Source organism: Odocoileus virginianus, chromosome 5 (assembly GCF_023699985.2).
Source record: "Odocoileus virginianus isolate 20LAN1187 ecotype Illinois chromosome 5, Ovbor_1.2, whole genome shotgun sequence".
NCBI lineage: Eukaryota > Metazoa > Chordata > Mammalia > Artiodactyla > Cervidae > Odocoileus > Odocoileus virginianus.
The window spans coordinates 93,076,305-93,088,798 of record NC_069678.1 but is presented as its reverse complement, the minus strand read 5'-3'; the positions used below and the strand labels follow the sequence as shown (position 1 = coordinate 93,088,798).

The window sequence follows — 12,494 nt, the reverse complement described above, 5'->3', positions numbered from 1 at the left end:
CAAATCTGTGTACAGAGTTGTTTTAAGTGGTTAGCTTTGAGTTCAGTGAGTGAGAGTGGTTTGAGACTTTTGAGAACACAGGTCAGAGGGGAATCTTTTGGAACAGATTGGCCAGACCCCATAATGAAAAGGCAAGCAGAGGCTCCTGTTGGGAACTCGAGTCGTCACCCATAGTCGCAGTAGGAGTTATGAGAAGAGAGCTCTGTGTCGAGGTGCAGCGTCCCCCACTGTCGCCTACAGAGTGGCCCTGGGCCGGGGGTCCCTGGGACCCGGAGAGGACTGAGCTCTAGGGCACCTCTAGAACTTCGTCCAGATCGGATCTTACCTTAATCTAGGGGCCGGCTTGAGTGGAGTGTTGCATGTAGAGCAGTCAAATGGCAAGAGGTCCCTATTCTGGAGGTCATCAGAGAGAGAGAGAGGGAAAGAGGGTAGAGCTGAGGCCTGGGGGTATGCAAAGCATAAATAAAACCTTTGCACAAGGCTTGCACCGCTCACGAAGGCACTAGGCGTCCCCAAGGGGAACTTAGGAGCCCTGGCAGAAAAGTGAGCTCAGCGGATGTTCGCACTCCCAGACACCGGGGGAGAAGGGGAAAATAGTGAGAGGGAGGGAGAGTGAGTGAGTGAGAGAGAGTGAGACGAGTGCCTCGCCCCCTCCCGGGTTTCAGCACCAAGAATGTAAGGTACAGTTCTGGAGAGGCAGAAAAGGAAAGACGACCTCAACAGAAGTGGGTTACCTTCATTCAGGCAAGGAGGGGCAACAGTGGGCCTAACAACCAGGCTGAGTGCTGAGAGGGATCAGGGAGGCTTCATATTTATAGGGAGGTTTGCGGAAGCGATAAAGGATACGTTAATCAGGTGGGATGTTTTGGGTATTCTTTAGTTGAGATGGCACTTGTAGTTGGACAAGGGGTGATAAGTCTTCTGGGCAGGTGTAGGGGGTGGAAGGTTTCTGGACAGCGGATGAGGAGTCCCAGATAGATGCAACCAGCCTGGAGCATCAAGGCGGGACCTAAAGTTCTGTTTTGTTTTCTTCAAAGTTAGATGATTCAGCAAGGGCCTTTGAGACTATTGTTTTCTTTCCTAGGCCCAAAAGACTCCTTCCTCCTTCATTAGCTTTTCCATTTGGTGAAAGGTGTTATTTACAACCCTCTTTTGATATGGATCTCCTCTTGGCCTTATGGCCTCTATTGTTCCTTGCTTCCTTGGTTAACTTGTAAAGTCTGGTCTCTTGATCTTTAACTAAAGAAACTACTGGTATATATACTCTGACAGAATTCAATAAAGCACCTTTGCTCCATCAGAGCTTGGAGCAAGCTCTTTCTTTCTTTCTTTTCTCTTCTGCTCTCTCTCTCTCTCTCTCTCTCTGGCTGATTCCCTGGAGCACAAAGCCCAGCTGTGTAACCCAGTGAATATTAGCCTCTTTCCTTCTTTCACTTTCTTATCGTCGACTCTGGACCACCAGGTTCCGGTCCAATAAAGGACCAACAGTCAGTTGGCCCAAGGGCTGAGCTGCACCTGCCTGGGAGGGTGGCTCTGGCGCATCTCAGGGCGGGACTGCCAGGGACTCATCTTCTTTTCCTGTGCCCCTTCCAGCACCATGACATCCTGCCCCGTCCTGCAGAGGGAGAGGGTGTTCCAATCGGGAGCCCACATCTACAGAATCCCGGCTCTGCTCTACCTGCCTCAGCAGGAGACCCTACTGGCCTTTGCAGAAGAGCGGACGAGCAAGAAGGACGAGCACGCCAAGCTCATTGTCCTGCGCAGGGGAAGCTACGATGCAACCACCCGCCAGGTCCAGGTAAGGCCAGATGGGGGTACCACTGCTTTGCCAGGCATACGGGGACCAGCCCACCCTTAGATGACTGAGGTCTGGGGGCCAGAGTGTTCAAGGACCCATCAGAGATGGACAGAGAAGGTGTCCCCCGGTGATCGCCCGGATCTCACATGGGTTCACCCGGAACTAGTTCGGCTGGCCTGGCTGCATCTGCTTCGGTACAAGTCAGTTGGGGAAACTGGTTTTGGAAAGATTCCCCTACATCCTTGAGACACTGAGGGAGGACCAGCTCAGCATCACCTACCTGCGAGGCAGTTCATCCTCTGAGTAAAATTGACCTGGAGTGGGTAGTTGGGGCGGTTGCTCGGGTCCTGAAGTTCCAGCATGTAGATAAGTAATTCTGATGAAGAGCCTCAAGGCAGGCTTATTACATATGAAGGATTTAATATTGTGACTATCTTTACTGTGTGGGCATTGCTTCCTTGTAGTTGCTTAGAGCAGGGGTTTGAAGCAGAGGGACCTGGGTTCATGTACCGGTTCCATGGCTTACCATACTACGGCCTTGGGAAGCTCATCTACCTTATCTGAGCCTCTCAGTCTGCAGATGTGCCCCAGGAGTTAGAGCTTTGGGTTAGATAAGACCATGAGTGTTAGACCCTTGGCACGTGTCTGCCCTTAGACTCACTCACTGGGGGATGGTTATTAAGGAATAGGAGCTTCCCTACTAGTGGTAAAGAACCCACCTGCCAATGCAGGAGATGTAAGAGATGCAGGTTCGATCCCTGGGTTGGGAAGATCCCCTGAAGGAGGGCAAGTCTACCCACTCCAGTATTCTCACATTAAAGAACAGGGATAGACAGCAGAGCGGCAGCATCTATGACATCGACTCGGGTACTAGGGAAGCTCACTGAGTCCTAGGGTCATGGTGCTGCCCCCTCTCAGACCACATTAGTAGCCTATGAAGTATAAAAGATGGGAGGTGATTGTCACGCTCGGTCCCACCCTGGCAGACCATTTATTATTCCTAAGGCTTTGCTTTTCAAGAAGGAGAAGCTGGATGGAGCTGGGCAGGGCTGGTGCCCAAAGCATCTTTGTGCTTGAGGTCTAGCACATCATGGGTGGCCCAGATGTGTGCTGGAGGGATTGGGTGGGGTTGGGCCATCTTGCAGGGAGTGAGGCGGGCCATGGCTCCCGCTCTGGGAAGTGTTGTGAAAATGAATGAATGCTAGGCCAAGAGTTCTCCTCCACGAGCCTTCACGCTAACTCGCCCGCCCCCAGAGCACCACCCTTGTCACGGTCTCTGGCCGTCCCCGGGTTATGCTTCTCCTCCTCTCCTCCCCCGCAGTGGCACCCGCAGGAGGCTGTGTCCCAAGCCCAGCTGCAGGGCTGCCGGTCCATGAACCCAAGCCCCCTGTATGACGAGACCACGGGCACCATCTTCCTCTTCTTCATCGCCATCCCCGGGCAGGTGTCGGAGCATCACCAGCTGCAGAGTGGGGTCAACGTGACACGGCTGTGTCAGGTCACCAGCCGGGACCACGGCAGGTCCTGGAGCCCCGCCACCGACCTCACAGACTCCGTCATTGCCTCCGCCCACAGTGAATGGGCCACGTTCGCTGTGGGCCCCGGGCACTGCCTGCAGCTGCACAACCCCACGCGGAGCCTGGTGGTGCCAGCCTATGCGTACCGCAGGCACCACTCCCTGCAGGAGCCTTCCCCCTCTGCCTTCTGCTTGGTCAGCCACGACCACGGGTCCACTTGGGTGAGAGGGAGCTTCGTGGGCCAGGGCACTGTGGAGTGCCAGGTGGCCGAAGTCGGGGATGGGCAACAGAGGGTGGTGTATCTGAATGCGAGAACCCCCTTCCGAGTCAGGGTCCAGGCCCAGAGTGCCAACAACGGCCTGGATTTCGAGCAGCCTCAGCAGGTGCAGAAGCTGGTGGAGCCCCCCAACGGCTGCCAAGGGAGCATCATTGGCTTCCCCAGCCCCCACGCAGGCTCCGATCCCCCCGCCTGGTGGCTGCTGTACACCCACCCAACTGACCCACAGCAGAGATCCAACCTGGGCGTGTACCTCAACCGGTGGCCCCCCACGCCCGCGACCTGGTCGGAGCCCACCCTGCTGGCTCCCGGCAGCTGCGCTTACTCAGACCTGCAGAGCATGGGCACCGGCTCCGACGGGTCACCCCAGTTTGGGTGTCTGTACGAATCGGATGATTACGAGGAGATCGTCTTTGTCATGTTCACCCTGAAACAAGCCTTCCCAGCTGAGTTTTTGCCGCAGTGAGCAGCGAGACCGCTGGGTGCTGCCCATGAGGGCTTTGCCCACCAAGGGGCTGGCGGTTCTCTTCCAGCCAGGCCCCTCTGGACGGGGGGGGGGTGGGGGGGTGGGATGGGGGGGGTGGGGGTTGGGTGGGGGGGGCGCCTCCTGCTTCCCTTTGTTGAACGTGTGATCAAAAGTGTGCCTAGTTGATGGGGAATACATGTAAATCCATGGCTAATTCATTTCAATGTATGACAAAAACTACTGTAATGATGTAAAGTAATTAGCCTCCAACTAATAAAAATAAATGGAAAAAGAAAAAAAAAAAAAAAGTGTGCCTAGTGTGAGTCTGCCGCTGGTCTCCTTCCCTCCTCCATTGTCTCAGCCTCCCCAGCAGATTCTATTTTCAGCCCAGAAACTGAAGGAACCTGGCTTCTTGGAGCCCCTGGGGTCAGCCTGCCTGCTCCCCCAGGTTTTCTGCAGGCCTTCATGAATTATCTAGTCCGGCCCATTTCTCCTTAGCTCATCACGTTCCTGGGCTCAGGCTGGGACAAAGATGCAAATTAGCAGAGACATGCGTGTACGTTTGCGTGTCTGTGTGTGTCTCTCTGTGTGTCCTCAATGCTTTAGAGCAGGGACCCTGAGCACAGCCTTGCAGGGGGGTAAAGCAGGGTCTAGGAAAAGTAAGTTGGCTTATATTGTTGTATTAGCTTGCCAGGGCTGCTGTAAAAAAGTACCACCAACTTAGTGGCTTAAAACAACAGGAATTTACTCTCTCACAGTTCTGGAGGCTAAAAGCCCCAAATCAAGGTGTCCACGGGTTGTGCTCACCCCAAGGGAGCACGGGGCGCGTTCTTCCCTGCCTCTTCCAGAACCTGAGGCCTCCCTTGGCTCGTGGCTGCATCACTTTCAGGTCCGCCTCCGTCTTCCCATGGCTCCCTCCTCCTTCCTCTCTGCTTTCTCTTCTGAGGGCCCACCTGGACAATCCAGGATGACCCTGCACTTAACTACATCTGCAAAGACTCTTTTCCAAATAATGTCACATTCACAGCTATGGTTTTTCCAGTGGTCATGTATGGATGTGAGAGCTGGACCATAAAGAAGGCTGAGCACTGAAGCACTGATGCTTTCAAATTGTGGTGTTGGAGAAGACTCTTGAGAGTCCCTTGGACTGCAAGGAGATCAAACCAATCATTCCTAAAGGAAATCAACCCTGAATACTCATTGGAAGGACTGATGCTGAAGCTTTAATACTTTGGCCACCTAATGGGAAGAGCCAACTCATTTGAAAAGACTCTGATGCTGGGAAAGATTGAGGGCAAGAGGAGAAGCGGGTAGCAGAGGATGAGATGGTTGGCTGGCATCATCAACTCAATGTACATGAGTTTGAGCAACTCTGGGAGATAGTGGAGAACAGAGGAGCCTGGTGTGCTAAAGTCCAGGGGGTCACAAAGAGTTGGATACAACTTAGCAACTAAACAACAACAAAAACCCCAATACAACAAGTTTAAGAAAAAATCACTCTGAAATGCTCTGCTTTCACAGAAGTCGTGTGGTCGCATGTTAAGTGCTTTACTCGTATCTGACATGAGTTTGAGCAAACTCCAGGAGATGGTGAAGGACAGGGAGGCCTGACGTGCTGCAGTTCACGGGGTTGAAAAGACTCAGACTCGACTTTGCGACTGATCAACAATGCAACAGTAAAGAATGAACCGCTACACACAATAGCATGCGTGATTTTCAGACACTGTGTTGAGTGAAAGAAGACTGACTCAAAAGAGGACACACTTTATGATTTTATTTATATGAAATTCAAGAACAGACTAAACCAGTCTTCCAAATAAATCAGCAGTGGCCAGCTCTATGGAGGAGAGCTGTTGACTAAAAATGGGCTAGAAGGAGACTTCTGGGTGCTGGGGACCTTCTCTTGCTTGATCTAGTGCTGGTGACGTGAGTGATTCCATGTGTTAAAAAGAATGAGCTTATGAGCACAAGGTTTGTGTACCTCACTCTATGTATGTTATACCTCAATAATAAAATAAACACTGAACTGAACAGTAGATGTGTTAGTTAAATCTCCACATCAGTATATTGTGTTGGGTTGTAAAACTTTGGAAGGGGAGACTTTTTAATTAAAAAATTGGAGGAGGTGAATATTATTAATGAACTTTTGGGGGGAATAATTTTAGATTTACAGAAAAGTTACAAAGTTAGTACAGAGTGTTCCCGAACACCCCACACCCAGTCTCCCCTAATATCATCTTACGTAACTGTGGTACATTTGTCAAAACAAAGGCTTCACTGGTACTTTACTATTAACTAAACTCTGGACTTCATTCAGATTTCTCTAGCTTTTCCACTGATGTCCTTTTCCTGTTCTGGGATTTAATCCAGGATACATTCAGTGAAACTGAATTTTTACTGTAATTTGTGTCCTCAGACACACACACACACACACACACACACACATGAATGTGTGCCTGCTAAGTCACTCAGTCGTGTCCAACTCTTTCCGACGCTATGGACTGTAACCTGCCAGGCTTCTCTGTCCATGGGATTCTCCAGGCAGGAATACTGGAGTGGGTTGCCATGCCCTCCTCCGGGGGATCTTCCTGACCCATGGATCAAACCCACATCTCTTATGTCTCCTGCATTGGCAGGCAAGTTCTTTTCCACTACCACCACCTGGGAAGCCCCCCCCCCCCCCCCGCCCCCCCGCCGACACACACACACACACACACACACAAATACTCCTTCCAGCAGGGCCCTCCCCTCCTCCTAATTTCCCCTAAAAAATGAAAGTCACTCAGTCATGTCCGACTCTTTGTGACCCCATGGACTGTATTGTCCATGGAATTCTCCAGGCCAGAATACTGGAGTGGGTAGCCTTTCCCTTCTCCAGGGGATCTTCCCAACCCAGGGATGGAACCCAGGTCTCCCTTATTGCAGGTGGATTCTTTACCAAGTGAGCTATCAGGGAAGCCTGCTTGACAAACAAATGCATAAACAAACCAACACAAAGAAGTGAGCTTCAGCCCTGGACAACTGGGGTGGAAATGTGAGAAGCAGTTCAGACTCTGAAGCCTGGGGAAGGGGGTCCTTAATTCAATTACACAGCACTCCACCCCCCAAGGCTGTGCCACATGGGGGGCGGGGACCTTGGCCAGTTGTGAGCCTACTGCCACAACTGGGCTGCCACACCAGCCACTGTGGGTGCTGGTGCAGGATATGTGTGTGTCTGTGCTCTTGTGCGTGTCCATTGGACACCCGCTGCCTGGCCTGAGCTGGGGGCTCAGCCCTGTTCAGTGTTCTGCTGGGTGACCCCACAAGCGGGGCCCAGACAGAGCAGGGACCAGGGGAACCTGGCCTCATCTGCACCCCCTCAGCACGAGCAGGGAGACCTGGGCCTCCAGGTTTGGGCACCCCCTTGGCCCTGGGATCAACTCAGAGCTGCTGGCATGCACCTCAGCTCCGTCTGTCAGCACGCCCCTTTTAACCGTCCGCTCGGGTGGGTTTCCCTGGTGTCTCAGCAGGTAAACAATCCACCTGCTACGTGGGAGACCTGGGTTCGATCCCTCGGTTGAGAAGATCCCCTAGAGAAGGGAAAGGCTACCAACACCAGTATTCTGGCCTGTACAATTCCATGAACTGTATAGTCCATGGGGTTGCAAAGAGTCGGACACGACTGGGCGACTTACACGTTCACTTTCACTTTCTGGTGTGGCCTTTCCACCTGGGATGGTCATGGGAGCCTTTCCACATCTATGTCCTGGCTTCCAGCAACAGCGACCGAGGCCTGGACTCCTGGGGCCTGGGGACCAGCTCTGGGAAGCCACAGAGAAAGGGGTTCTGGGGCTGGGGAGTGAACGTGGCTGCTGGCATACCTGCCCCTGGGGAGGGGGCACCAAGGCCCTGTGACAAGGCCGGTATGATAGGCTGAATAATGACCCCAAAAATGTCTGCCTCCTGGTCCCTAGAACCTGTGACTGTGGCCTTACGTGGCTACAGGGACTTTGCAGATGGGGTTAAGTTGGGGATCTTGAGACAGGAAGGTCATCCTAGGTGAGTCGGGGATTGGAAAACATAGACGTGATGACATGGGTCTGTAACACAGGGAGGCAGGGGGAGGGCTGATTACAGACAAAGAGGACGTGATGCTAAAAGTCAACGCTGCACTACTGGCTTCAAAGTTGCAAGAAGCCACAGGCCACAGAGGGCAAGCAATGTAGCTCTAGGGGCTGGAGAAGCAAGGAATGACCCTGGAGGGGGTGTGGCCATGCCCCTACCTTGATGTTAGCCTGCAAAACTGATTCTAGGTTTGTGCCCTTCAGAACTAGAGGAGAACGGCTTGTGTGCATGCTCAGTTGTGTCTGACTCTTTGTGACCCCATGGATTATAGCCCACCAGGCTCCACTGTCCAAGGGATTCTCCAGACAAGAATAATGGAGTGTGTTGCCATTTCCTCCTCTGGGGGACCTTCCTGACCCAGGGATTGAACCCACATCTCCTGAGTCTCTTGCACTAGCAGGCAGATTCTTACAACTGAGCCACCTGGGAATCCCAGAGGTGAATAAGCGTGTATAGTTTTAAGCCACCAAGTGGGTGGGAGTTTGTTACAGTGACCACAAGAAGCCAACACGACCCTAGTCTTCTTGCCTCAGCAGCTGAGAAGGGGGACCGGGCATGGTGAGGCGAGAGTTTGCTTCTGTGCTCAGCTCTGAGCGTGACAAGTGCATCCCAGGACAACTCAAGGTCACAGTGCCCCCCCCAAACATACAGAAAATGAGAAGCTAGGAAAGGGATAATTTCTATCATGTTTGCTGTTGTTCAGTCTCTAAGCCACGCCCTACTCCTTGTGACCCCACGGACCGCAGCATGCTAGGCTTCCCTGTCCTTCATTATCTCCCGCAGTTTGCTCAAACTCATGTCTGTTGAGTCGGTGATGCCATCCAACTATCTCGTCCTCTGCCACATTTCTGTCATGTCCTCATGTAATTCCTCTCTTTGGCCCATCCTCATATTGATGTCTAACTTCCCTGTTGTCACAACCTTTCCTGCAATGACAGTATCCTCCCGTCCATCCCAGGGAACCCAGGCCTTCCTGATCTGAAAGGACTCCATCTTCCAAACCCTCAGGAGAGGGAAGGGAGACTATGTTACCATGGCAACCTTCTACTCCCACCAGTCAGCCCTCAGGGACCTGGGCCATGTCCCAAGAGTTACTATCTGTGGGCAAGGGGTTAATGCCCAGGACCCTTCCTGACCTATTAAATGTGGAATTGACTGTAGCCTTCCAGGATCCTTTGTCCCTGGGATTCTCCAGGCAAGAATACTGGAGTGGTTTGCCATTTCCTTCTCCAGGGGCATCTTCCTGGCCCAGGGATTGAACCCGCATCTCTCTCTTTTTTTTTTTTTCACTTTGTTCTTTTATTTAATAAGGATTTCTTAGTGATTGCTACACATTGACTGCATTCTTTTTTTTTTTAATTTTTTTTCCATTTATTTTTATTAGTTGGAGGCTAATTACTTTACATCATTGCAGTGGTTTTTGTCATACATTGAAATGAATTAGCCATGGATTTACATGTATTCCCCATCCCGGTCCCCCCTCCCACCTCCCTCTCTACCCGATCCCTCTGGGTCTTCCCAGTGCACCAGGTCCGAGCACTTGTCTCATGCACCCAACCTGGGCTGGTGATCTGTTTCACCCTAGATAATATACATGTTTCGATGCTGTTCTCTTGAAACATCCCACCCTCGCCTTCTCCCAGAGTCCACAAATCTGTTCTATATATCTGAGTCTCCTTTTCTGTTTTGCATATAGGGTTATCGTTACCATCTTTCTAAATTCCATATATATGTGTTAGTATACTGTAATGGTCTTTATCTTTCTGGCTTACTTCGCTCTGTATAATGGGCTCCAGTTTCATCCATCTCATTAGAACTGATTCAAATGAATTCTTTTTAATGGCTGAGTAATATTCCATGGTGTATATGAATCACAGCTTCCTCATCCATTCGTCTGCTGATGGGCATCTAGGTTGCTTCCATGTCCTGGCTATTATAAACAGTGCTGCGATGAACATTGGGGTGCATGTGTCTCTTTCAGATCTGGTTCCCTCGGTGTGTATGCCCAGAAGTGGGATTGCTGGAACCCGCATCTCTTATGTCTCCTGCATTTGCAGGTGGGTTCTTTACCACCGGCACCATGTGGGAAGCCTATATTGAATGTACTGGTATCCTGAGAATCCTTAGCCCCACTGGGTCCTTCTATTCGTGGTCAAATAGGATCGATGGAGCCCCATTACACCCTGCACTATCTCTACAGCCCTGCCTCTCTGATGGGGGCAGGCTTCCTGAGGATTGGGGACCTGCTAGATATCTGTCGTCCAGAGACCAGAGCTCAGAAGCACAATCAGTGCCAGGGAGCTCAGAAACACAATCAGTGCTGAGGAGTCGGTGCTCTTGTCACTATTAGAAATCCTGGGACAGGATCGTCATTTCCAAAATGTCCCCATTTATTTCCCCTCTTTGTTCTGGAAGTTCTGGAGTTTCTTTGGTGGCTTAGACAGTAAAGAATCTGCCTGCAATGCAGGAGACTTGAGTTCGATCTCTGGGTCGGGAAGATCCCCTGGAGAAGGGCATGGCAATAAACTCTGGTATTCTTGCCTGGAGAATCCCATGGACAGAGGAGCCTGGTGGGCCACAGTCCAAGAGGTCTGCAAGAGTCAGACACGACTGAGTGACTGAACTGTCTTTGTTCTGCCCAAACAGCTGATAGCTCACGGGAACTGATTGAAGAGCTGAGAACTATGTGCCGTGGTCTCTCCTGTGGCCACACGCACTGCTGACACTTTGCAGAACTGGTCCCCTAAGGACCCAGGAATGGATCATCATGGTCAGCGACATGGCCAAGGCCCCCTTCCCCACACCACCCACTCCAGGTGCCAAGAGTTTGGTTCGCTTCCTGGGGATGGCTGAGGCCACCATTACACAAAGGAGTGTTTTTTAGTGTCAGCCATGGAGTAGATGATGCTCTGGGAGCTGGGGATTCAACAGTGACAAGACAGAGCCCCTATCCTCAAGAAACCTGGACCGCATGGGAGGAAGTGGTAGATAAACATGTAAGCAATTTAGAGTGAATTGCAACCCAGGTTAGCAATGAAGAGAATGTACATGTGCTCAGAGCTTCCCTGATGTCTCATTGATAAAGAGCTCGCCAGCCAACGCAGGAGACATGGGTTCAATCCCTGGGTCAGGGAGAGCACCTGGAGATGGAAATGCAACCCACTCCAGTATTCTTGCCTGGGACATCCCATGAACAGAGGAGCTTGGTGAGCTACGATCCATGGGGTCATAAAAAAGTCAGACATGACTTAGCGACTAAATAACAGCAAGAAGATAAGAGGAGGTGACACTCGAGCAGAGGCCCTGGAGAAACAACAACACACTTCGTTCCCCTCAAGGAGGCATAGCTGTGGACCCAGCATCTCACCAGCATCCAGTTGGCAGCTGGCCCCCAGGACCTCAGTCTCTGGCCTTGCCCCAGTGTTGCCTTTGGGGTCCCCAGCATGGGTTTCCATCTGCCGCGTACATAGAGCAGAGGCTCCCATGATGTGGTCCCCAGAGAAAGAGCATCACCTGAAGAGCCATGAGAAATGCAAATCCTTAGGTCCTGCTGAATCCGACAGACCTTCTGAATCTGAAACTCTAGGGGCAGCCGGGAGTGCCCAGCAAGCTGGCTTTTAACAAGCCCTCCAGATGATTCTGACGTGTGCGGAAGTTTGAAAACTTAAAGAAACCCTGGTATAGGGCCCAACCTGCTCAGTACTTTGTTCAAGATGCAGGAAGAGCCTCTCGGCTCTACAACCTCCCTTGCCACCCTGGTTGTCTTCCTGATACAAACAGCCCTGGTGGGATTTAATGCCTGGTCCCCAGAGGAGGGTGGTTGATGATGGGAAAGAAAGTTGGCAAAGCTCCTCCTTCCCTGGGCTTCCACTCTGCCTTCAGAGGAGAAGGTATGACTGGAAACACCTGTCTAACTTGGTCAGAATGATCAGAAAAGGATATTCTTTGGGCCTGGAATAAAGGCCCACGAGGTCTCAATGAGCCTTCCTTTGAGACCAGCGGGTCTGCAGCCCACTCTTGTTCTGCTGACCTCTTACAACTGTGCCCTCCTGTCTCAGCTGTGGTCCACCCCAACCCCGGCTCAGCTAATGCCCTTCCTCTTTCGCAAATCTTGAACTACACCTCTGAGCATTTGGCAGATAAGTCTGGTCCCTCCTTGACCATTCTGTAGCTTAAGTATACATTTCTAATTAGCATAACTTAACAGTAAGGTTGACAGTGAATTTTTGCTAGATTCTAAAGCCATGAAGCTGCACAGAGAACTTCTGCAGCCTTTGTGTGCACAGGCTTTCCATCTGGGGCGTCCTCCTGCTCTTGACAAATCTACCACCA

At 51.6% G+C, this 12,494-nt stretch overlaps 1 protein-coding gene across 1 annotated transcript; it reads left to right on the top strand.

Moving 5' to 3' along the window:
- Nucleotides 1–1,597: 1,597 nt before the first annotated feature.
- Nucleotides 1,598–4,075, top strand: NEU2 (neuraminidase 2). The gene is made up of 2 exons (XM_020893855.2): nt 1,598–1,798; nt 3,120–4,075. Exons 1-2 carry the CDS (start codon nt 1,598–1,600, stop codon nt 4,056–4,058), a joined length of 1,140 nt encoding a protein of 379 aa, XP_020749514.2. The 3' UTR covers nt 4,059–4,075.
- Nucleotides 4,076–12,494: the final 8,419 nt, after the last annotated feature.